The sequence below is a fragment of the Synchiropus splendidus genome, chromosome 3, assembly GCF_027744825.2.
Source record: "Synchiropus splendidus isolate RoL2022-P1 chromosome 3, RoL_Sspl_1.0, whole genome shotgun sequence".
Taxonomy (NCBI): domain Eukaryota; kingdom Metazoa; phylum Chordata; class Actinopteri; order Syngnathiformes; family Callionymidae; genus Synchiropus; species Synchiropus splendidus.
The window spans coordinates 14,678,694-14,706,174 of NC_071336.1; the positions used below are offsets into that span (position 1 = coordinate 14,678,694).

General features: G+C 41.3%; 1 protein-coding gene across 3 annotated transcripts in view; it reads right to left on the reverse strand.

Moving 5' to 3' along the window:
* trpc5a (transient receptor potential cation channel, subfamily C, member 5a) overlaps positions 1 to 27,481 on the reverse strand; it is a 99,888-nt gene that overhangs the window by 47,250 nt on the left and 25,157 nt on the right. For 2 of the 3 annotated variants that reach the window (XM_053859514.1, XM_053859515.1), the window contains exons 2-7: positions 6,335 to 6,375; positions 6,135 to 6,237; positions 5,057 to 5,307; positions 1,311 to 1,427; positions 335 to 397; positions 35 to 172 (exon numbers count right to left, since the gene is read on the reverse strand). In XM_053859514.1, coding sequence (XP_053715489.1) covers positions 35 to 172; positions 335 to 397; positions 1,311 to 1,427; positions 5,057 to 5,307; positions 6,135 to 6,237; positions 6,335 to 6,367 — 705 coding nt within the window. In that variant the 5' untranslated portion in view covers positions 6,368 to 6,375. Of the gene's footprint in view, positions 1 to 34; positions 173 to 334; positions 398 to 1,310; positions 1,428 to 5,056; positions 5,308 to 6,134; positions 6,239 to 6,334; positions 6,376 to 27,481 lie in introns of those variants that run through there. The other variant, XM_053859516.1, reaches the window with a different exon arrangement.

Consider the following 27,481-nt stretch of genomic DNA (forward strand, 5'->3'; position numbering starts at 1 on the left):
TGTTGGCATCATCATCCTCAGGTATGTCCTGTACCTTGCTAAGCTCCTTGAGTTCCCATCCCAGCCTGAAGGCAGTTAGAATAGGATCTTCGCTGGAAAGTGCGATGAGGGACGAGGAAGCCAAAGCCTTGTAGATGTTGAGTCTGGACCTTGAATGTCGGAGGCTGTCAACCTGCAAAGCGAATGCATGAGAACTTGTGGAACAAATAAATGAGGTAACACAAGTAATGGAACCCTATTTAGCGGGACAACTTTTTCAAAATCAAGTCCCTCTTCCATCACAGCTCGCCATGGCTTTTCTGTTTCATAATAAATTCAAGATCAGGTCGCTTACCTCTGAACTGGACACACACTCCACACAGTCACATCGGATCTGGTGGGGTCTGGGAATTGTGACCTATGACAAAAACAAACAATTCAACAACTTCTTACTTCATGAAAAACAAGAATAAATAAGACAAATTCAACAAGAATAATTTCTCATGTTATTTGAACCCTTTGAAATACTTTTTGTTTCTTGAATAAAACCAAAACTACAATACTCTTCTAGCAACGTTAAAACATTGATGCTACAACAACTCATATTTACACCAGAGTCGTATGACGGTTACAGTAATTTCGACCCTATGTTTGTTCACATGCACTGAATGAGCTTCATGCCGCCAAGATATTGAGTCTCGAGAGCTGCAACGCAGACCGCCAGAGGCATTTCCCAGAGGAAAGTGTGGGGAATGCACATGGGTGAAAACAGCGTACTTAGCACTTCCATGTACACTAAACCAAACGCCTATATTTTCATTGGTCTTGTGTGAACGGTTCCAATTATATTGGTGGCGTGATGAGCGTTCCGAACATGAGTTTGCTTTTGCTATCAGTCTCAATGTTGGACCCTGTTTTAAAAACTACTTTAGAAGTTATGTTATGCATCCACGCACATTTTAAAGCTGGTACACAAAGACACAAATGACTGACCTGCTGCACCTACTCTTTATAGACCAGAGCAGTCAACGTTGCACACAAGTACAAGTACAAATCCTGAATGAGGCAGGGCAGACTATTCCTTCAAAACTCGCTTAAATCCAGAAGAAACTCATAACACGTAACCATCCACTCCCATTATCAGCATAGAGTCAAGCTAATACGTACTTGCTCTAAGGATGAAAAGGAAGTAAACCAGGCACGGCAAACAACAAATTCAAAATGCAAAAGGTTTACACTTGCTAATAATGCACATTTAAACTCTTCAAACAATTCCAGCAAAAGCAATACACTGTATAAGAATATGAATCATTCATTGGATGAATCTTTACCTTGCGTTGGACGAGCAGCTTGATAATCTCGTAGTTGTTGGTGTGAGCCGCGAGCATGATGGGTGTTATATCTGGGGTAAACTCTGAGAACTGACTGTCCATCATCAGTGATGGAACCTAAACGGAAGAAAACAGTAGAAGGAATTACTGACATGATGAAGGTAGAGACCCATGACCATTTAGCACACACCTCTGCAATGTTTCAGTTCGGCAATAACTGACAAAGAGAGGAACAGTAGCAAGAGGAAAAAAAAGGAAACAAACCTGACATAAATCAAATTAAAGTAGCTGCAATCACGTTACAAGTAATTCAATTATGCATTAGGCAGAGGAGAAAACTCTGCTCCGTTCAGTATTCCACACCAGCGCTTTGGTTACAAGTACGAGACTCAAGAACACATTATCTTCCTTATTGAAGCAACACCTGCTGCAGAATGAAACCACCAGAGATATTATTGGGTCTTTCTATAGCATTGAAACCAGCTGGTGTCTTCGTGTATAACGTGTCCGAAATAAAAAGTGGCATGGTCAACAAAAGTAATGACAGAAAAAGACAGGGCAAGTAGAAACACAAGACATTTATATATCGACATATATTACAAACTGTTAAGTGCTTTGTAAAAATAAAAATCGATAAATAGTCCAGACTCGTGGAACAAAACAAAATCCATTATTCTAAAAGAAAGGATGAAAATAAATGAGGAAAAGCAATGTCTATATGATAAATAAATATCTATATTTGCATTTATTTACTTTTTTTATTTCTGAGTGCTGTCACACCTATTCTTTCATGCTGATTAAGTCGTAAAAATTAATGAATATTATGAAGGTAAGGACAGATTACTGGAGATGCCTTCTGGATGCAAAATACTTGAAAAGGAAAAAAAAAATGCTAGAAAAGTTGGTATCAAGAAATAAAGTTACAATTTTACTCTTAAATTGGTGGAATTAAATTAATAAATGAAATAAATTTCTGGTAGATTTACGACAAGTTTTGGGTTGATTCCCATGAGGAGCTTGGGAATTTTAGAAATAAAACTGGAAACTGTCCATGGGAATAATGGGAATTCATGTGGATATACAAGAATTAACAGCAAAGAAATTCATAAAAAAACACAAATATTTCAATAGTGCAATATGTGTGTAGAACATACTGTATCATGTATTAATTATTTGATTCATGGATGAATAAAAACCCATCTCCCAACCCTACTCATTAACAAAAAAGCCATTCTCTCCACAAAACATTAGCTTCACCAGATCTGCTGCTTTTGTGTCGGGTTCATTGCTTGTTTAGACACCGATGGTATGGTCGCCACCTGAATCCAACCACTTTTTAAAACCAGAGTCCAGAGTGATGGCAGCCTCATCGTAGTGTAAATGCAATGATGGAAGAAAGCTGCTTCTGCCAAGCGCACTGAACGCTACATGCTATTAGTATGTAAATATTTCTCAGATGTAGCTCTCCACCATAAAGTCCAGTCTCACATGAAATTGAAATGTTTTTCAGTTGTCCTTTTAACTAAATTTCTGCGGTCTATGTCTAGAATCCTCACCTACAGTAAGTAAACTGACACTGTTCCATCTTGGGATGCGGAATGGCTTGGATATTCATCTTCATTTGAATATCATCTGTTTGTTTTAGTCAAGAAAATGGTATGATCTATGAAGACCCAACTTCCCAACAATTTAGAAAATTAGTTTATTTCATTAAACTTCCATTTCTGAAAAATCTAAGTATTTTGCAACCCCAGTTACAACCAATCAGTGAAGAATAAATAATATATTATTATACAGTATATTATATATGATATATACATCTGACTACAAAACTACAAAAGAAAAAACAAAATTTACTTTATAAGTGGGGCTCACATGTTCAACGTCTGGCAATCCCTTATCTGTAACAAGGCAATGTGCTGGAAAACAGCCATGTATTGTTTTGACTTTGGACTTGAGTTTGACTTGGTCAGTCATCTGTAACCAGTACAGGTCATTGAGCTGAAGATGGATCGCCATCGTTTTAGCATTCTGAACCAATAGCATCTGACATCTGTGAAAAAAACGTATCAAAATAATGATAATTACAATAATAACAATTTCATGAAAAACAAACCTTCATACGAATCAATGACCACCTTTTATTTGTGGGTTGTGTGTTTGTTTACTAGTTTACGAAGCAGCGCTACGAAATGCGGATGATTATGTTTCACATGGAAATGCCGATGTTTTTGAAGCTCACACATCTCATTTCGCAGATGAGGAGCAGGGAGCAGAGAGGAAAGAGGAGGGAGGAGTGGAGGAGCGAACACGTGCGGACTCATTGCTCAGAGGAACAACTTCTCATCCTTTTTTCATCATCTCTTTTCTCTACATCAATGTGTCTAACCACTTCTAAAGTCTGCTCTCTGATGGTAAGCCTTTCATGGCTGTCTCCATTGTCTCTCCCCCCGCCATCTTGCTTCACACACCCCCCTTTTCTCGTTCCTGCCAATAACTTTTACCTCACCTGCCCCACATCCTTGACTTCATTCCCTGACCTGATAAACACAGTGAAAATAGCTGAGATAGCGCAGCACGCTCATTAAAGACACAACAAACAAGTACACACACGATTACAAAAATGGGGTATAGCAGTGAGGGTTCTGTGCCCGCGCACTTCTGAGATCAGAATCAGACACAGATTCTCAGAGGGCACAGCAGCCACACACTTTTGTACACACGCTGAGGACACAAAAGCACAGACAGAGTTTTACCTTAACTGTCACCTCAAATCCCCCTAGAAAGATGGCTCTGTGGCACATTTGTGAGCCTCACACACCTGACCTCTTCTGCCTCCCTTTCATCGACCAAGAGTGTTTATCTTGCTGCGCATCCTCCTCGTCCCACTAAGTTATCAGCCCGCCACACTCTCACTACACAGCCACAACCGTGTAAATAACATTATTTAAACTCCAATAACTGCACCAACATCCAAGCACCATCTATGCTGCAGTGCGTTTTTATTGAAACCATTAAAGAAAGGGTAAAACAGCTATTATTACTTTCATGGTGGCTGCTTTCAGAACAAAAACAATAAAGCGTCATTATAGTTTGTCAAAGCTTTTTCTCTATATAAACTTGGATGTATCGTAACAGACTGGTGAACCATTTTTTGCAACAAACGCATGGCGCACACACATTTCCTCACATCCACGTCCAACTGGGAGGCGACCAAAGCCTTCCCACAATCCCTCACTTCAGCCAATGCTTGGTTGCCATGGAGATGCAAAAAAAGCTCCGCAATCTGGGATTAATGCATCAGAAGTTTCTTTTATCCTTGACAACCATCCTCATGGTTATCTTTCTCAGCCTCCCTCGCCGGCCTAACACCTGTTTCTGTCCTGGTGATGAATCTGCCCATCTTCTCCCTCTGACGATCCTCATCGACCCCCTTTAACCGCCCAATCACTTTTAACCATTTATGGCTCCCTCTCTCACTCGAGGAGGGAGCGAGAGACGCAGCACATAAAGAAAAAAAAAACTGTCTGCCTTTAAATCCTGTTTCACAGCGCGTCTATGAAACCAGCAGACTCATTTCCTGCTCTCGATAGAACATCACAGTCAATGGCTGTGCCGCCCATTATCCTGCGAGCAGAGGAAAACGGAAAAACACACACAGTCGGGGATGAGTAAACACATGCATGCATGGATGGATATGCTGGTGTCAGGTGCCTCCATGTGCTTTTCTGAGGGTTTGAACAAACCTGCTTCTCGCCACTGGGCCGTCTGTGCGACAGGAGCAGCTCCACAGCGCCCACCACTTCCTTCCTGATGGCGTAGAGCAAGGCGTCACCCGTGTGGATGCCGTGGTCCAGCAGGAGCTCCATGATTTCCAGGTTTTCGTTTTCAATAGCGATGAGGAGAGCGCTGCGGCCCAGAGGGTCCAGACAGTTAACATCCATGTTGTAGTAGACTTCAGCCTCCCGGAGAGCATGTTTGACGCCGGCATAGTCACCTGTCAGTCAGAGTTGAGGGACAGAGTCACACGCAAAGTATATGTTGTGAGTACTTTTGTGAAAAACCAAGTCAACCAAGTCAAATTTAAATTTTTTTCAGTTTTCAAATCTTACAGATATGTGGCAGGTGCTTTATTTTATAAAGATGAAACCTCGTCCTTGAAAACGCAAATAGCACAAACATACTAGTTTGCATTATCAACAATCAACAACAACATCAGTTTTTCTATTTTAATTTAGGGTAGCATATATAAAGAATAAAGATAGAGAACCAAACGGTCCATACAATATTCACAAAAGACATCATAGGACATGCACCTTTCACAGCATATTTTGAGCAATTAAAATCGAAAAGTTATTAACACTACACAACATTTTACACACGTTTTTTAATTTATTCATAGATTTTTTTTTGTAAGTGGGGCTCACATGTTCAATGTCTGGCAATTCCTTATCTGTAACAAGGCAATGAGCTGGAAAACAGCCATGTATTGTTTTGACTTTGGACTTGAGTGTGATTTGGTCAGTCATCTGTAACCAGAACAGGTCATTGAGCAGAAGATGGATCGCCATCGTTTTAGCATTCTGAACCAACAGCATCTGCTACACTGTGTTTTCAGAGCAGCCCATTGGTAGGTCATTACATTGGTCAAGGTGAGAGATTATCTTGACCTGTAGCAGTGTTAAGGCAGCATATATATACAGAGAGAGTGCCAGGACTGTTTTTTCTCCCAAGGTTCAGAGCTGAGCTGCATAAGAAACAGCTGCTTTTTAAGATCATTATAATTCCTCTGGGCTATCGGTGAGTGTGTGTGGATTTAAATACCTTTCTCAACAGCTGTGAGGTACGCTCTCTCCTCCGCTGAAAGCTCCACCTCTGCCCTGACAATCTGGAGAGGGATGCGGTCCCGGTATGGCGAGTATGTCGCCTAAACAAATCCACACGAAGGTATCAAACAACATCAATATTTGGCCAACTTTTTTATGTGATTCATGCATTGTAAGTACCATATGACGGAAACATACCTTCTTATAGTACAGTTGTGTCATGGGATTCATTCGGCTGGCTGTCGGAAAAAAGGACAAAAGAGCATTAAGTTATACTGGATAAACATCATCATAAAGAACAGCTAAATGCTGTGAACTGTGCCGTTCACTGCTGTGCAGTGCATGGACAACTATTAAGCAATATGTAAAGAAAAGAAATGGAAACCTGAAGCCTGAATAAGGAGCATCGCAGAACAGTGTAGCAGTGTGGTGTTGAACAATGTAGCGTCATTCTAAATGTTTAATGTCAAATGTGACGGTGAAGTGAACTGTATGATCCCTATTGCAGTGAGCTGAGAGATTTCTGAGAGGCAGCATCAAAGACCGAACATGATGTCTGTTGATTTGCTGGATTAAAAGCCTCAGTACCACTTGTGTCTTCTTACTGACAGCACAAACACAAATAAAGGACATGATGTTCTCACCACAGAATTCGCCATTTTACAGTCTCACTTTGACAAGTTAATTGACACATTTTCATCCGGCAGATTTTGGTCACATGTTATTCAGTGGCTGTGATTGACAGGGAAAAGCGGTGCAGAGCTGCGATTGCTCACACGTCCGCCACAATAAGCAGCATTCAGACTCGAGAAGAGCCTCATCCGCACCGTTTAACGGCTCTAGACATGTTAATACATGTAATCCCCGAGAGCCTCTGCCTCTTGCAGAGATTTGAGAAACTCTGTTAAAGATTTGTGTGTATGTGTGTAAGCGCATTGAACTCGTCTCAATTATGGTTATCCATAAATCCCTCAAAATTCCCAAATATTACAGTGGTACGGTTCATTTTCACCCTAACTAGTCTCCTGCCTCGGCCACAAACTGCAGCAGAACTATAATATGATGACAATTCTCATCAGGAATTGTTGGCCTCTGTGATTCCACTTCACTTGAAGGTAGACAAGACGCAGTATGACTCTGCTGAAGCCAATGCAAATCACAGCATAAAAACGAACATCTGAGTCAAATAATGAACTCAGTAGCTGTAGCCACAATAACACTTTCAGTCTCACTTTCAGATGCAGAGGTCACCTGGACAGTTGTTTTATTTGACCCTGATTAATTCATAATAATTATAATAATAAAAATACACATTTTTATAATGATTCTTTCCCTTACTACAAGTTAAGTATCTACAGATCAGCATACAGTTGTATCAGCTGTGTTTCTGGGACAGTCTTCTAAACTTTCACACCTTTAAACATGCATTCATTCAAAACATGTATAGTATATAGTATATACAAATGAATTCAGATCCCTGTTAAGCTTTTTTGCTTGCATTTGGCGAGGGTTATGTGATCCCCTGCTCCCCAGTGCAGTTCAGTGCATAGCTAGGTGCTACTGTCTACCTTCTCTGCTACTATCTGTCTACCTTTTACGTGACACGCTGGCCAGGATATAGAAATGGAAGCTGAAATGTCCTTCAATTGAATACCTCAACACGCAAAACAGACCGCTGACTTCAGTCCACAGCCCACTAGAAGATGTGTTGGACAGTTCAGAGAAGGTGCTGCCTGCAGTGTCCGGACCTGCCGCAGGAGGGGAAATATTTGATTCACTTCAACATCTATGGCATCAACTACGCAGACTTCTGTGTCAACCCTGGGATGCAAAAGTCCACTCAACAAAACAATGAGTTGACCTAATAGCAAAGTGGAATTCCTCTATGCTGACATTTCTATTATTTTGAAATGAGGTGACAAAAGATGCCAGCAAACCATCAACGAATCTCTTTTATGGCAGTGTGGCTGGTGGTCTGCGTTGGTTAAATTATTCCCTTTGAAGGGGAGCATCATCCTGTCGCAGCTACAGTATGTGCTGGATTCCGACACAGTCTCTCCGTCAGATGCAGCGCAGCGCAGTTTATTCTCGACAATTCATGCTCACCAAGTCACTGACTTCACTCATCTGGCAGTTTTCAGGCATTAAAATGAACTTACAAAAGGAATTTCTCATAGCGGAGCTCTTGCAGTGTCATTGTGAGTGAGCTTCACCTGCTGTTTCAAACAATCAGAGGCCTGTCGGATACAAAAAAGAAGCAGCAGTAGCCAGGAAGTGGAATTCATTAGTTTGTGGGGAGCTTTTGTTCCAACACTTTGTAAAATGAAATGCCCAGTGGCAATAATGGTTCACTTCGAGTAAACAGGCAAGTGAAGTGAGCTGATTCAGCAGCTGCATGTTCTTTTTCAGCTGATGGCACTGATCTCTAATTCTGTGTTCTAAGCAACAGACTTCCTCAATAGATTCCATCCAGGTCTTTGTTTTGATGTGGTGCCGGACAACAACAACAACAGCAAGCCCCTGTCTAGTAATCTGAGACTTTAGACAGTGAAGGTTTCTGTATTATGGCAAGTCAGTGACCTCAGACAGAAGTTGAACACTTCCTAACTTGTCACCTTTTCTTCAACAATTCTCGCCACTCATCACAGACATGCTTATTTGGCAGATGTGGATTTGAGCTGATGCAGAGATCTGAGCCATTATTGTGGCCAAGATAAGGATCTGCATTTCAACAAGCATGTAATTGGTTCAGGAGTAGAGGCAAGAAAAATGAAAATGCTGATGCACGGGGAGATTATTGTTATTTTTGGATCGGAAGTGCAAGCAAAAGAAGATTCATATTCTAGTGGTGAGAATCTACTAAATGAAATGCAGGCTGCGACTGAGCTAAATCTACACACCCAAAGAATCAGGACCAAAAAGTGCTTGATGCATGTTACATGTCTGTTTTATTAAAGTTTTTGGCCAACCATGAAACAACTAAACAAAGAGTTAACTTGTCTAAATTCTTTTGTAAAATGCCTCCAACACTATTTGCCAGGGAGAATGAGAGTCAGTTTTCAGTGGCAAGTTCATTAAATTCATTCTAATTTCACATTAAGGTTCACACTGGAATCAAACCAAACACCTTTGGCCTGTCAGGTTGCAACAACTATTATTTCCCGCCACCGTTTTCTGCAGAGACGCAATCTCGCCTTGGCAGTCTCATTTGATAGGTCAAAATTCCATGATTCAGCATGTATGGGTGCTGCTGATTGGTTGAACATCCAATGTCTCTTCAGGGGAAGAGAGCGCAGGAAACCTGTCGGCGAAGCAGAGGTCCTCTGCGAGCTGCAAACTCCATGTCCTGTGCTGATGCACCTGGAGACGCGGCTGTTGTCTAATGCATTTCATGAACGTTCCACGGTTTAAGCTCACTTTGATGTGAAGCGTAGCTCTTAAATGTTCAGAAATGTTGACATGTTTTTGTACTACAACACACCAATTTAGTGAAAACTGTGATTTTTTTTCCTTCATCCCAAAAATGCAATAGTCCAAATATTATATTTAAAAGTTACTGCAATTCCAATTTGTGTCAAATAAAATTCTGCGCCACAACAGGTCACTTGGTCCCATCCGGTGACAGTGGTTGAATATAAAATTGTGATGCTAAAATGATCAAATGATAACAACTCAAAGTTACACACTTGCGTTGAGGTTCCCATGATGTTTCTGGCTCCAGTCCACATCTATAAATGGAGCCAATCCTAGTCGGGCCCCTGGGGGCTGCTACTTTTGTTGACGGAATGATCCAATAAATTACCTTTATGGTCAGCCGACGGTTGGAATTATAAGGTTGACAACTGCAGCAGAGATGGGGTAAATTAGGTGCTGGCGTTGTGGGGAAGGTAATTCATTTTGGTGATAATGGGGCTGATTATGGTCTGTTTAACACAGAGGAAAGGAGTGTTTGACCTTTCAGGGAGGAGCTGCAGTTTCCTCTTTCAATTTAGATGATTTATTAGCAGCCCGTGAATTCACTGTGACCGTGACTGGCCGAATCACTTCACATCACATTGTGCACTTACTTGCGCACTTCATCTTTTGTACTTTTAGTACGACATCAGTCTTCATAACTCCACAATCAAACACAACCAACTTTGCTTTCCAAAATTCTCTAGCTCATCTTACTGGCATGAAAACTATGTCGAGTCAAAAAAAAAAAAAAAAAGTAATATTGAGTTTCCATAATGGATACCTGATTACATCACTGGTCCTAGTCCTAAAACAGAACTACAGCAAGGAGCTTGTGATCTTTCAACGTTTCGCTAAACATCTATAAAATAATTATTCAGAGGATTAAACTTGAGTTTAGACTGCAATGAATAAAAACTGTGCTCAAAGAGGCCCATGTCATAACCTTTAGGTACATCATTCAACATCAATTCACATTTTATACAAGATTCAGATTAAAAAAACTTTTTTTAATTCCACTACTTGCAGTGTTGTCTTACAAATATTGTCCCTTTCCTTAGTGAGCAAAATATGAAGTCATGTCTGAATTTTCATTGAGTTATCTTTCATTGAGATAAACCAAACAAACATTTTCCAAAATGTTTGTTTGGTTTATATGTGAGACAAAATTTGGGCTTCTGTTTGATCAGGATTATCTCAAGTTCTTATGAGGCTCTTCACAATTCTATGTAGTTTACTTTGCTTTAAATAACTGTGTGGATTATATTGGCGATCCGTCAACCACTGACTGAGGAAAAGCCTGCGCTGCTGCAGGTGCTTCTTGATACTAAAGCTATCCATCTATTGACACCCAGTAGTGCTGACTGTTGCAAAGACAGAGTGGTGTTTGTCTGCACCGTTGCAGAGACATTCAGAGAAAAAAATGGAGATCTGCAACATCTATGACCTGAAGCCACATGTGTGTCAGGGTTAGCGCCAGAAATTGGGGTCAAATGTTCTATATCTTCAGATAATAACCTCAGTTGACCTTTTCATTTTTTGTCATTCACCTTTACACTGATGATCAATACCGATAAGCAGAGCCGCGATATCAGATGAGGGGAAAAAAATAATGGATTTAAATAATATAATAAATGTTTCTTGTGTATAGTGAGGTAAGCCATTGGGTTACCTTGCCTTAAGACGAGGAGGAGTGTAGAAATTAGTTCGTGAGGTGGACCCAAGACCAGGGGCCATTTCAACTGTGTTTAGATGTATATTCTCACTGTCTCAATGTGCAAATGTGGGATCACTATGGAGGCCAATATTCATCATGTGACAGAGCTTTTATAGCAACATGAAAGCAGTGATATCTCCCATTATATGAGGAAATTCAGCTCCTGAGTTCATGTTTAGTGTGGGGAAGCTCTGATCAGGATTTTTGCTGATACCGATCACAAGGACAGTAAATTTGTAATCAAAATGATGAGACCTTCTGAGTACGTGATGTGAAAACATGAACCATCAAATCATTTTAATTCACACACATTTTCATACACCACTTCAAGAAGGCAAAAAGTTGCAGAATGCAGAATCTATTCTGTCAAAAGGACAACAGAAAAACATTGAATTTGATGTGAGACGTTGCAGTTCGGCAAATATGTCCGTGAAATATTTACAGTACGCTAGTAGTGGGACTCCGGGACATTTACGACAGTTTCCATTCCGGACAATTTCAAAAGTTTCGGATTCACCTGGTTAATGATCGCTGAACCCAACTCCAAAACGGCGATGCATTCAGTTGTTTCCTTCTCCACGTGAACGACACATGCTCGATGTTCAGTTCAAGTTTGATACATAAGGACTTTGCACACCTACACCTACATGCGTACGCACCTTTGGTAGGTGAGGCCCCAGGAGGGCGACATCTCCACTGAATCAGAAAAGCCTGAGTCAAGTTTAACTCCCAGGAGTTCAGGAATTTTGAAACCCAATGTGCACCGAACACTCCTTCCAGTTTTTGATGCACATACATTCATATTTCAATTATTTGTTGTATTATAAATTGTTCTTTAGAAAATCCACACTAAGACAACCATGAGTGAATCTCATTGAGGAGCCCTTTATTGACACATATATTGCCTTAGATTAAAATTTAAAAAAGTATGTTTAAAAAGTTTGAGCTGAACTTAACATAGTAAATCATTTATCAAACTTCAATGACTGTATTAAAAGAATAAATAATTACGACAAAAAATAAATCTCGTGGGGTACGTGTTTTCATGCTGGTTTCACATTGGGGCCTTGGAGCAGACACTAAAGTGGAGATGTACAAACACTCACAGCGTCGACGACTAAATGATGTGGAAGACATTAAGCGATGTAGATGAGGTCTGCAGTGGCGTACGTGCAGCGTGGGGAGGAGGGAATTATGCTGACGGCTCGATGTTGCGACGGCAATGCAGATAGAGCCCCACTGCCCTTCTTCTTCATGCTTTTTCGACAAGTTTCATATGTTCGGGTGCTTCCTGGCTGTGTCAGAAAAGTGTTCAAATTCATCACATCATCATTCTTTAATTTCCCTGCAGGCTCAGCACTGAGTCCTGCTCTCATCCTCCACTACTGCTGCGAATTGAAGATTTCTATTTGTATCCAGCAGACTTTTCGCTTTTTTTCCCCCAAAACCCTCATCCCATCTGAACCTCCACATAAGTTTGCTTGCCTTCATCGCTCACATTTTCTGCTCCACTTTCTGTTTCTGTCATCCTCTAGAGCGAGGGAAAAAAAACAGGCTTGAATTTTCTTCCTAATTTCCTCTTCCTTCTGCTTGGTTGCCTCTTTTTCAAACCATGGCTGGAGGAGAGACTCTTTCCTGCTACACTCTTTTTTTCTCTCAGCAGCACGCGTTTCTTTCTCTTCCTTTGCATTTATCGATCAAATCTTGTAATTCATATTGAAATGGTTAAATTAACCTTTTTTTACTTTAAAATTTCCTAAAATTCATTTTTTATATTGGATTATTGATTTTTTTTTTCCTGTGTATTTGCCCCGATTTACTATTTTTCTGATACCTGGCTGCCAATTCGATTTAAATCACAAATTTTATAATGCGATTCTTCGTACGATTTGATTTATTTTGTGAATGTGATTTACTAATGACAGAAAATACATGATAATAATAATGCACATAAGAGCTTCCCACAGACATTTGGTCAAAGTGGTGATGGTGGTTGTATTAGTGTATTAGCGTATTATTCACTGTTTATAAATGTATAAAGTAGATTATGTGCGATAACAAGGTGTCAGAACAGGTTCTGACCGTAATATTTTGGTGCTAAATTGTTCAAGTGATTGAAAGCCTGCATTTTCACAAAGCGAAGAGCAGATACAGTAGGAGATAGAGTTGAATCCAACTCCCATGGCAACTCTCTCTGCTGTATCTGCAGGAGAGAGAGAGACGCCAGTTATTAATCCAATAGCTAATATCCAACTACTTTCCCTGCAGTTTTACAGCCCTGAACAACCATCGATCACATAGATGGTGTTGTTCCAGTATCTACAATCCTCCAGAGCTACACTGAGCAGCGGTTAGCAGAGAGCACTAACTTGTTAGCACAGGGCTGCCATTTCTCTCGTAACCAGCGTAAAACTCTCAGGCTCACACTCACGCTCACACTTCCCATTTGTCTCGCCTTTCTAGCCAAGTGACTTATGAAAATATATATTTCATATCATGAATGCAGTGGGTGGCGCGCTCACGAAATGGCAGCCCAATGCAAGCACCAGCTACGTGAATGGTGAAGTCCTTGGTCTACATTTGACAATAGTTGATGTCTGAAAATAAAGGTCTGTCAACAAAAGCAAATTTGTGTGTTGGATTGGCTGCTAGACACACTTCAGCTCAACTACTCAACTGTTTACCAGGAAACTTACATGACGTTGCGTCTACATTACATTTAATATTCTCAGGAAAAAAAATCTCTACTCTAACACATTTTTTTTCTGAGTCAGTACATAATATTATTAAAAGCGGGCAGGTTCAGGTATACTCAAGTCAAACCTAGTATCTGTGGGTCAACATAAATCACCAAGCACTGCAGCGCTGTTGATAAAATTGTGTCAGTAAATGTGCCGTCTTTCTTTGAACCTTTACCTGAAAGGGTTTTGACTGTGCAAGATCCTGCTTTCACGCACACTAAAAGTTCCCCATTCTGTTGCATAAACTGCTTAACACTTCTCATGTGCAACGCCCTTTTCCAAACCTCACATCAACAGTTCATTGTAAACATCCAGAGGCAACAGTAGTGCGCCATCAGCAGAAAGACTTCATCTGCAGCTACTCTGCAATAAACTTGGTCATCTAATGAGACGAAGTGCAGCGAACAGACGTTAGGAGCCAAACGTTTATAGTGCCGCATTATATAAGTCACTGTTTCACTTCACATTAATCGTCCTCTGCAGTTTTCTTCCCCTACCATCTTCACAATACTTTTAACAAGCCTTGAGAGCGAGGAGTAATGCAGTCCTCACTCCCTTGAGACTGCCACACTCCTTCCCTGTATTTTCTGACAGTCACCTTCTCTCTGAAATCAATATTGTGATTTATGATGATGGTTTGGCCACTCCAAATGCAATGTGGAGATTTCCAATACAATTCCAGTCACAGCATGAGCAGCTCATTTATTTCTTGTTAACTGGTGCTCAGAGAATTTTTTGGAACCAACTATATTGTCGTGGGCCATTCAGTATCGGAGTGGGGTCCTCACTGCCGGTAATAAGTTGAACTCATCTCAGTGTGAGCGGACTCCCCAGGGACTGCCTATTGTCTGCGGTTCTGTTCTTACCTTCAGTGACAGAGTTCCTCCATCAGGCTGAGACTGAGCCTGGTTCACAGGCAAAACAAAAGCTACCAGGAGGAGGATCAGCGCCTTTAAGTTTCACACCATTATTCACAGTTGGAAAAGGGTGGAATGTGCCTTGGATTCAATACATAAAGTATCTTGTGGTATTGTACTGTCATGGAAAATAGGAGAGGCAAAAGGTAAGGCTTGTGTTTGAGAGTCCAACCGTCCACAGCCACCTACAACCACAGGCTTTGGCCTGTGTCTGAAGCAACTAGAGTGAGAATTCACTGTGTCGAGGCGGTCACATGTACAGAAATGTATGTAACAAAGCTGAAGAGCAAGACCATAAAAACAATGCCGAAGAAACAACGTAGGTCAAGATACCATTCTGCCAAAGTGATGAAACAGAAGTTTACACGCGATTTTAATTCGCAATAACAGTGCGTCTGAAGTAACTAGGACACCAAAGTAGTTTGAGGGGAGAAGCACAGCGAGAATGTGAAATAAACTTTTCTCACCAAACTGCTGTTCAACAAATTAGTATAATCCGTTATTTCTTCCCATAAATAATGTAATTTTAAAGCTGGTATGCTCCATTTCCTCCCCGTTCAGACTTTCCACATAGTGCCATTTATATCAGCAATTTCATCTGCATCACACTCCTCTCCATCTCTCCCGCTGCCCTCTGGTAGTTCATCCTCTGAGTGTCTCAGCTTATCTGTTTTGCTCTTCATCACAACTTCTTTCCTCCTTTCCTTCGCAAACTGTGCTCTGAACAAAACTAGTCTGCCCAGTATTGTGCTGTTATGTATTTTATTTCACTAACAACAATATATCCTTTTGAGTCTTGTGTGTAAATACTTGCTAAATCAGTATGGCGGGCTAATATTCGTCTGACATGTCAGTCAAATCAAGCAGTTGATTTAGCCCTTCCATTTCCATCCCTTACACTATGCTGCTTTTGTACTCAATAAAAATGATTGTTCACACATCTACTGACTACAAATGAAGCTTCATACGGAGAAAACATATCAGCGCTTCTCAGCGACTCTCCTCCAAAATAAATGAAGAGCAATAAAAGTATGAAGTGCTGCTGTTGGATAAATAAATAATGACTCTCTGTTTAAGAAAAATGGCCACCTCTGCGCAGACCATGGAGCCAGATGCAGCAGCAGAGGACAATGGGAGAGCAGAGTGATAATTCCATGTTGGCAGATGATGCAATGAAGTTGTATAATGTTCTAAATATAGAAGCAGAAGACAGTCTGCATTTGGGGAGACAATTTCCAAACACTGTCTCAACCTCAATGCTACAGGAGGAAGCCTTGGACTCACTCTCATCTCCTCTTCTCATCCTTGCATTCTCTCCATCTGTCGAGTTGCGCAGCACGTCGTCCGAACTTCTTTGGACAAATTAGTTTGTGGTGAATGATGCATCTGTGTTTACTTGTATGAGATAAATTGCGCTGAAATGTCCAGCATGATGTCACTTGTGGGCATTATTGAACAGTGGAGACAGTATTAAAAATATATGGAGGACATTTTTAAGCAATTCATGAGTCATGACTGAAGTTTTTCAACGTTCCACATATTACCCACTAAATTGGCCATCGATAGAGAGAAGTCTCCATCTGGTCACAGTTGCCTTCATCCCTTTCCCATCATTCACTATCATCCCTTCCTTCTTCCATCCTTCTGTCCTTTCATTCATCTTCCTTCTTCTCTTTCCTTTGTTCAGCACTTCTAACTTTACTTCCACAAATCCATTAATCCATTTCTACTTTTGGCTCACTTGTCTCAGTGTTTCCCAGTTTGTGTTCTTCCGTTTACCTAAGCTGCAGGATTCAATTAACAACACACCCCGTCTCCCAACTGGTATCCATCATCATTGTTTCCTCATTTCTTTCCGGGCAGTCTTTTTCAAGGAATTGCTGACTAAACCCTGCTACTTGGCCACCGCGGTGCATAAATAAATCAAACTGATGGAACAGCCAAGACAAAGAGGACATTTTCTTTGGTCATTTTGTGAGCTTTTCTGAGACATGCAGTCTTTGTGGGACCCAAAATATGGTCTCCACCAAAGTCTTTTGTTGTTTGTGGTTTTGTTAGTCCTTGACCAATGCACCATTGGAGACATTAGGAGTTGTGGGGGTCCATGTCGGAGAGGCGTGAGACAGCACCAGGATGCTGGACCTGTTTGTAGTGGTGAGCTGAGCCAGAAGACAAAGCACTTGATTTTAACAGTAGCTCTATATCCCTGCTGTCACCTATCTTTGTGCTAGGCAGTCACAAAAAAAAAAAAAACAGGTATAAGCAAAGACCATAACCACTGCACCTCCTCCACTTTCAGAAATGGCAAATGGCAAATTTTTTTCTCTTTTTTAAAAAATAATTTTCCAACTTTTCAGGGTCTCCTCAAGTAATCCCCCCATTTTATGACAGTAAAAATGCCAGTTTTTAATCACGAGAAGTGTCTGAGCGCACTTCAGTTCTGTGAGCAGCAACGTGTTTCTGTCACTTTTCGTCAGCTGTTGCATGTTATTGTCTTTTATATACCCCGAGCAGTAAACCAGCATGAGTAGGCAGGACAAAGTAAATGAGCATACACAAGTAGAAACGATCACTCCTTCACTCCTGCCTTGGAGTTAGTCGTACATAATTATTCTACGAACTATAATTGAATCGGTTGCGCTACATCAGTCTTCTTAATTGGCCTCAGTGCCACGTGTCAGTGTCTGCATGAAGGTTCGAGGCTCTGCATGCAAATATGACGATGAAGGCATGTGTGTATTAGAAGTGTGTCTCTCAAGCCGGTGTTCTGCATCACCAGACCTGAGCGCAACATACACGCACCTACTCTCTCCCAGGTGCACGTGAACGCCCATGGATTAAGCCGTCATCAAGTGCACGTGCAGTCTCAAGGTGCGTGCATTCAATAATGAGGATGTGGAGATACTTGGGAATGCTGAAGCGCCTCTGTATTGGCGTCATGCTCCCTCGTGCATCACAACCAAACAAATGTTTCCCCCAGTTGTTCCCTCGTTCACATTCAAACATGCACGCATGGCGGGCAGTCGCGGCGCTTACTCATGAATGACAGAGGTATCACCATGGAAACTAGAGCCGTGGAGTCTTGCAGCCGGGGGCTAAAGGTTAACACTGTCTGTCGCTTCCAAGACTCATCACCGCGTCCCCTTCAGAGAGGAAGTGGCACTCTCCGCAATCTCAATTAGGACTTTACATGTGAAAGTCGTGACTTTAAAATAACAGTGTTTGGTCAAGTCTGAATGTGTTACACTCACAACATGAGGGGGATTTTCCCCGACGTGCTCCGAATTCTGCGCAGTTTTTGGAACAGGCAGAAAAGTTCTGACACAACGCAACTTATAACCTCCTCCAGCGAGGACAAAAAGCAAATATTGATGATGAATATTGTTTTGGCAGGAGGCCTGTTGATGTCCTTTCAGCAACTATCACTTTCAATAATTAATGAACTCATTGTGAGACAATGAATACTCATTAAGTTTGACATGCCAGTCATCTTGTTTACATCATCAGAGTCACGGTCGGTAAGAATAAAAAAAAAAACCCACACACACACACGGACGTACGCACGCATGCGAGCGAGCTCTCAAATGATCCGCAGGCTAATTGAGTGTGTGTCCTTGTGCGTGTGAGTCTCTGTTGATGTGTGTTTGCGTACGTGTGCGTTCATCAGCCTTGAAGACGGCGAGCAGATGTTCTGTGTTTGATCTGACCAAGACTTCTTAGCTCAGCAGACGTACAATAAAAGCACTTTGGGAGTCACCAGCCTTAAAATAAATGTTTTTTTGTGTCCATCAATAAACATTTTGTAATGTAAACCAAGTTTAGATTTAGTTTTTGATTCATTCAAATCAAGTGAAATAAACTTTCAAATATGTACTGACAACATGCAGAGACAAATACTCCAACGTGACACCCAACAGAGGTGCAAGAAACATGTCGATTCCAATGTCCATCCTGATGGGGCCTATACATAGATCTCTACACAGATCCATTCTGCCATCTTCAGCTGGTCTGCCTCTTCCTCACTTCCTGTCACTTCCTCTCCAGTCAACGTTTCACATGGGTCACCACTAGCCTCTGAAACCCACACAAGGAGTAAATGTATATTCGGTTGGGCGTCAGCTAAATTTTAATTTACCCAATTATACAGCAGAGCAGAAAATGTTATATTTTCTCCACATTCTTTGCTTATGTAATTTAAAATCACACAGATGCTCACGTTTTGGAAGCGGATGAAGAGTATTTGACGCGTCCTCCAGACCAACAGACATGTTAAAACTGAGTGTCAGGCGTGAAAATCACTTCTCTTGTGCAGTGTAGAACGTCACCATGGATTAAAATCAACTCACACTTTGATACGCTCTATTGTATCTGGAAAGGGAAGCAATTTATTATCGCATTCAATTATTCATTTACATTCAACTCCTTATCAGTGATTATAACACATCCATTTCACTGCTCAGCCAGCTCTGACTGGCGGCTCGAAATACTCAGTGGATGGGAGGTTTTCAGGCTGGGTGGCCCCTTTCCTCGCCTTCATACGGAGCATGCCACCAAAGCAGACTGCCCGATAACCACGCGAGATGACATGCAGTCATTTTGAGATTTTGTTCTCATTGGAACTGAAGATCAACAAACACCAAAACAGAGCAGAAGGGACTAGCTCTGCCGGGTTATGCAAATCCCCTAACACTCACGTCAAGAGAGAACTCTGGTGGATCAATAAGAATGAATGTAATAGTATCAGGGTGCAACTGAGGGCTACTGTACAGCCTATGGTCACATGCTTGCCTGACATTTTCACACATCTTTGACTTCCATGTTTGTTTATATTAAAAACCCTCAAGCTTGGAGGGCTTCATGCTCCATTTGGAGTTTTTAAAGAAATCTTTATTTTTAATTTAAGATTTAACTTTACGTTTTACATTAACATTTACATTTCCAATTAAATGCGATGTGTGTGTGTCTCCAGTGCGAATTTTGCACGCCCAAAAAGTGTCCCGCAGGCACATTGGAGGACACAAAAACATCTCACACACAGCACGCTAGTATCCTAAGCAAGGATTTAGGACCACAGGTAGGGCTGAGCGATAAACCCAAAATTTACCACATCATCATGTCAGTTAATTTGGTATATTAATAAAAAAAGAAAAGATTGTGCGTTCTGGTAGGCAATGTGCATTGGTTGGATGTTACTTTAATCCAGTTGTCCAATTGTTTTTCTTGCAGCCTGCATCTGTGAGTAGAGGGCTGTCGTCACAATCACTAAAACAATTAATCTCCTTCTACTGCAGTTTGGACACACACCGGGCACCTCTTCACTTCTGGAGAGACGTCACTCACTCGGCAACCCCTCCCACATGCAGCGTCCATACACATGGACGAACAGCGCACCTGCAGCAGACACTCTACATTCACTCCTACAAAAGACTATTTTAAGGCTTCTTTTCCATTAATTGTAACGGGAATTAATTTTAATTGATTCAGATTTCGAACAAATCGCTTCTCGAACGGCCGTCTGGAACGGATTGTGGTCGAGAACCATGGTACCACTTAAAAGGGAAACACTGTTTTAATCAGAGCAGATTCGGGTGCAAACTGTGACTGTAGCTGCATGTCTGCTTCGGCGGCAGGGAAAAGACAGTAAATATTCATGAGGAAGAAACACTCTGCCACATAAATATCTGTCAGCAGATGAAGAGTTCACTCACTGGAATCATTTTCATACAGTTACACAATCTTAGTCTGGAAATGTGTTGGGGCTTTGGGGTTTTTTTCACCATAATGATGTTCGATGGCAACAGGCAGGCAACACACTGTACACTGATGTTAAATCAATGAGCCAGATGACAGACAGTCTTGAATTAAAGTTTGGTCCTCAAACAAATATTTAACAGTTATCCAAGAAGGTGAGGGTAAACAAGGTAACACGACACTGAAGACAGACGTCTTAATATGTATTAGAATCCTTACAGGTCAACAAATCCGCTATCTTCAATAACCAGGCAGGAAAACACGAGTGTGAAAGAGCATTACTCCAGATGCTGACTGTAGATATTCAGCGATAGCTGAGTGCGCTCTCATCCAGATGTGTGTGTGTGTGAAGAAACAGCATTACCTTCATTTGGTCTTTTTTTAATGCTTTTCCCCACTGAATACAACCGTCATGGCTACTAGCACGGCTGTCTTGACAACAAGTGTGATGTGAGCCATCTGGGGAAAATCTGTCTGCGTTTGAGCCGAATGACACCCAAACAATGTGTGTGCTTAAACACGCATCCATCCTCATGCAATTGATATAGAATACAGAAAATAACCTACAATAAAGCGGCTGTGTGTGTCGGTGTGTATGGTTGTGAGCGGGCCTTTTCCGTCAGGGTTCATTTTAACACGCATCACAAATGCCCACTGTACCCCTATAGTCCTGCACAAGTTGATTCATTTTGCAGCGCTAATCTATTGACAACCTGGAGGTTAGAGTTGCCAGACTGACTCCAGTATCTCCCCTTCCTTGCCTTTCTCACGCTGGCGTCTCCTCTGCGGCACAGTGGCGCGCGCATGTAGATATAAATACACTGCAGCATTAATATTCAAACACGCAGTAAGAATGACTTATTCTCCATTGCCGGCTCTCTCGCGCTGATCATGTGATTTAATCAGAGGTAATGTGGTTCTGTGGCGGCCACAGAGCCGTCCATCACTCAGACAGAACCACTAAACACACCGTGATTCCTGTTGTTCTGCTCCGGGGGTTTGAGGAAACATGCACTCACACACCTAAAAATGAAGAGCACACATGCACCCACATACCGAGCAGTGTATTACCTGTGGTGCCACTGTCAACCTGCGCGTGTAAACAGGCATTTCTACATGTACGTTGATGCCGTGTAGCATTGATTCCACCTACACCACCATCCGCATCAGTGACACGAATGTCCAATCATGTGGACAAGCAGTTAGTTAATACATGAGGTTGCAGTCTTTGTTGTTCTTGTTTCCTTCCACGGTGAGTATATGTCATAGCGATAACAGCAGTTCATGCTGTTCGGTGTTCTTAACTGTTTTAGGCTTTATGACTTCCATCACTGTGTATATTTTAAAGTTATCACATGCACATTTCAGTCTAAATATGCACTGTAAAACTCCAAACGAAAGGTGGTCCAAATGTCAGATAAAAACCACTGCAACGACAAAATAACATTCACCGCAACCGTTTTTGCTGTGACTAAAAATTAAAGCTGATCAAGCAGATACTAATCTTCAATACTGGATTTCCTTGTTTCAAGCAAAACAGGCTGACCTTTCCTCTCCTTAAATGACCCCCAGAGGCCTAGAAATGGAATCTGTCATGGTCGCTGGATGCTCGCTCAAGCTGCCCTGTCAAAGGTTAATGGACAAGTTGCAGACCATCCTGAGAAATGAAATCTACATGATGACGAGAGATCTGATTATTTACAGCGGTACGATAGCAGCCACGCTTAATGGAAATTGCTTTTTTTTCCCCCTCCAACTAGTCACCCATAGCTTCTTAGCCTTTCTGCTACCTCTGTCAATCACAGAGTTCTGTATTAGCATCTGCTGGTCTCCACAATGGACGAATATATTTAAAAAAAACTTTCAAGGTGCGTCTGTATTTGGTCGCGCTCTAAATATTCAGCTACCCAATACAGCATGCAACAGATTCGCTCTAATGAATCAAGATCAATGTGACTATGGTGACTATATAAGGTAGAGATGATTCAGGATGGATCAAAGAAGGTTTTGAACCTTTATGAGTCTACCACTAAGTCTTTGGAGCATAGCAAGAAACAGAAACAAGGTTTCATAAAACAACACACCCAGCCGCAGCTCAGGATCGATCACCGGTCAGGAGCCTTCCCTTTTGCGAGCACAATGGGAATTGACTGCTTGAATCTTGAAACAGAGACAGGGCTTCTTCCAGAAAAAATGTTTGAAAATGCTTCTGTGTGTGGCCCCATTCATATACCTTCCTCTGAGTCACAACCGGACAGGAAGTTGGGGGTGGGACGATATGCATCTGGCGCTATTAGACATATTTCTGATACTTGGGTGCTGATTCAATTTATGTGGCAGCTCTGCCTTATTTTGTGATTCTTTGGCCCGATTCGATTTACATTGTGATTTATTAATTTAAAAAATAAATAATGATAAAAGTGCGCATGCACATCATGGTTTCAAAGTTGTGCTCATGGTTGTGTTTGTGTATTTATAAAGACTATTACTGATGCTTAATAAAACACAAAGCAGTTTATGTGCAATAACTAGGTGCCAAAACAGGTTCTGACAGTAATATTTTGGGGGCTAAATTGTTAGCAGAGAGAGTCGTAACCAGTGTAACCAGGCCACACTTCCTGGGTGGCTTGCTTTTCTAGCCAAGTGACTTATGAATATATATCATGAATGCAGTCGGTGGTGTGCTCGCGTAATGGCACTGTGGAGTGATAGTTGGCTGCCCGTTGCAAGCATTAGCTACGTGAATCTAGCAGTCCTTGGTCTACATTTGACAATAGTTGGTAATTGAAAATAAAAGTCAGTCAACAACCTGTGTGTTTGATGGGCTGCTCTGTTGACCAGGAGACACGCTTGAGCTCGGCTTCCCAACTGTTTACAAGGGAACAGACATGGCAACATCATGGGAACATCGCCTTGCCGCCGACACAATTTGGGGGAAAAAAATCGATTCCGGGCAGAAATATCGATATTTAATGTCGTCACAAACAAAGCGATATATTTGAGAATGGATTTTTTTCCCCAGCCCTAATAATATATGTATAAATATGCGCTTGTGAAAAGGACTATGTAGACCATGAGCAGCATTAAGGCCATTCCTCTGACCTACAGTAAGGACCCCTCCGTTTCTCTGAAGGTGTGTGTGTGTAGCTTCTTGTACTCCGCTCGATGTATGGATTCACTCTTGGTCGTTAACGTGAAATTTACATCAATCTGCACCTTTCCCTCTTAACTCAAGCAGTTGACTGACAATAAGGGGCCACAGTGGTGCAGTTGGTCGACATGCTGTTGTGAAAAACAAGGCCGAACATCAATAGAGTCCAATCATGGAAGAAGACAACCACCAGAGAGGTGAGATGAGGTATTATCGCACGAGATTTACAGGTTTGAGCTTCAGGACCTCCACAAGGTTTTTCTCCAGTGCCTAGGTTTTTTGTTAGTTTAGGATTAAAAGAATGCATAAGATGAGAATCAGTCTTTCACTTAGATGATCGCTAACAAGATAAAGAATCTTGGAAGATGAAGACTTGGAGCTCACTTCGAATGTGATAGTCTCAGACATTTCTGTTCATCTACTTTATACAGAATAAAATTGTATCTTTTTTTTGCAGTAAATTTTCATTTCTATGGCAGAATAATACGGATGTGTTGTACTTACAATTTAGTTTACCCCAACAAGTAAGATGATTCAAACAAATAGAAATATCATGTATTCCTTGGTGCCTCATGAATGAATCACAACTGAAGCGTAATCATCAGTGTTTCCTTCAGAAACTTTGGTCAAAAATAGCTGGGGACTCTAATACTATTCAATGAGAGCGATTCCCATAGGTGTGCTGCTCTGCTGCCTTGAAGCGTCGGAGAACTGACACAAAATGCGGACTGTCGATCCAGTGTAGATCAGATCATTCGGAGAGGAAGCCAGCCAGATGAAGAGCCAAGGGGTTCCGGTAATTTTTAGTCTTTGAATCACATTTTACTGTGAAGCATCAACTTGACAACAGAGCCGGCGGCACAGGCACCAAGCCATCAGATAAAAGGCGATCCCAAAAGATACTCAAAAGACACCACAGACGAGGCAAAAGGATCAAATGTTGAGCAAGAAACCTGGGACATGGTTCGGGCATGGAGTTCAACCTTTCCTGTTCAGTCATTGCCAGACTTCGCACTGAGTCAGGGAGATAGTGACACAGTCAAATGCGGCTGTTTATGAGTTATCAGATTCTATCCAGGCAGCTTTGAAAGCTTTGCAGATTTTTAGCCACCAAACACAAGTAATACTGATAACTTGTTTTTGTGATGCACCTCTCTCACCTCAAACAGCTCCGTCTCTCTCTCTCTCTCTCACACACACACAATCGAGTATTGAGCTGCTGCAGAGCTGCTCTGCTGCTGCTTCAGTGTGGCAGGATGCCAGCCAGCACCGCAAAATCACACCGCTTCAGTAACAGTCGCTTTCAGCGAAAATCAGGGGTGAGACCATTTCACAGCAAATTAAGACTATGGCTGGATGCCATGGTCGCATCAACTTATGGGAAATACTGTCCCATTTGTTCTTTTGTTGTCAAAAAAATTGAGAACAACATTAGAGCTACAAAAGATGCACATTAAACAAGGAAAAGTAACCTAACATTACACATGCCCAGACGCCAATATTGGGGGAGCACCGATTTTTGGGCCGATATCGACTGCTCATTTCCCAACAGGCCGATACAGATTTTTGCCGATATTTTGCGGATCCTTTTTCCACAATGACATCATCCACAAAAGTCACTATTTTTTTAATTACACAAACCTACTAAATAAAAATATGAACAACACAGTATAGAGAACAAAGCCACTTTTAAAGCAAAAACCTAAACAACGAAAAAGGCAATATAACGCTTAATGTAAAGTAAATAACTTCTATTCCCTTTTCAATGAACAATGAGCAGATGAAACCCACAAAGTAAACGTCAACAGTTAAACACCGGAAGGTCGCCTTACCTAACAGACCACTCCTCTTTTTATCGACTCTGTCCGGGGAATCAGTAGCTTTGTTTTGCCATTATTACATTGGAAAATTACACTGATGTAAAATTTTAATGAGTAATAACATTTCTCAACAGGTGTAAATATAAATAGCAAATATAAATATATTAATAAATCTGAAAAAAGTCAGCTTATATTTGTCATTTGATCGGCAGATCATGATGACGTCACAAATGCCCATATCGGCTCTGAAAAATCGGCCAGCCGATCGATCAGTGCACCCCTAGCCAAAATAACTCCGATGGATTGTTACCAAAAACACGTCTTGTTAACAGAGACGTGTTTTTGTTAGCCACCAAAAACACATGACTAAAGTCCTGACCCTGCCACCAGAGCTGGTTAAAGCGTATATGACAACAGTCTTGCCATGGTACCGTGATTACTAGGGACAGACCACAGGGAATATAAAAAAAAAAAAAAAAAAAAAGGTTGAGAGTCACTGACCGTTCAAGTCATGAGAACAAGAAAAGAAAAACACAGGGATCATGTCAATGTTGCTCTCAAGGTTCGGAGCAAAGGCCTCAGATTGACGGCTTTAATTGGAGACAGCCCACTTGTGAGCTAACAAATGATGTCCTTGGCAAGTGATGGAAAGGCTGCTTGACGTTGTGAGAGCTCATTAACCAGAGTAACTGATCTGTAGCTTTTTAATGACTGCTGACATTGATGTAACATTTCATTTCATCTATCACTTGCCATAGTTCTAGTCAAGTGATGACATCTAAAAATGGGCTGTGAAGGGCAGTTTTGAAGGATCAAGAGGACATCATCGGGTTAAAACTGATATGTTCAAGTAAAAAGTGAAGTCCATATTTCATGTTCCCAATCAAAGCGACTGATGCAAGTCAATACCAGTCCTTCAGGGATGTTGTGCACCAAGTTGCAGTTGTACAGAGCAAAACCTTATACTCAGAAACAAATCATTCATGCCAGGAAAATTTCAAACTTTACTTAAAATAGGGGCAAATCTGACATCCCTTCTCTATTATTTGGCTAAGACTTTTGCACAATCCTCAAATTAAAATAACAGAATTTTCGAGGTGCATCACTTGTTCTCATCTCACACGCTCTCGAGAGGAACCTACATTAACATTAAAGTTCTCATAAGTGAACGTTAGGTCAGTGTGGGCACCGGTTCAGTTGTGACTTCATTTCCAGCCTCTATGAAGCACTTGTCTTTAGTAATGTGTAGACATTAAGCTCTTCTCAGCACTAGTGACCAATATATTTAACTATTCCACACATAAGCACTGAGCACTGGCAAATGAAGAAAATGAATGGATGACGAAATCGGAATGTTAAGACACATATGTTGTTGCATCATCCTTGCATCAGGAGCCCTGAAAACTTTGATATCGATGTCAAATACTGTATGGTACGACATGGCACCATGTGTCAGTGGAATTAGGTTGAGGCAGGGCTGAGCAGAGCAGCTGGGATTCTTCTTCTTCTTCAGCCTAATGTTGATGAATTTGTCTCAGTCGTCGGTGTGCACCAAATCAAGATGCTCAGACATCTTCTGCCATCATTTATTTTATTTAAATTCAACGCAAATGTGATATGCTCTGACTCTGTATCAGTTTGTTTTGACTGTTTTTACAGCAGCACTGTGTATCTGAACAGCACATTAGGTGCACTGCAAAAGCATTAACACCAATGCCAGTTTAGGCCAGAGTGGACTAGACTCCTCAGTTTGATGGGACAGAGGCAGTAACAGGGAACAAAGGTGTTTTATGTT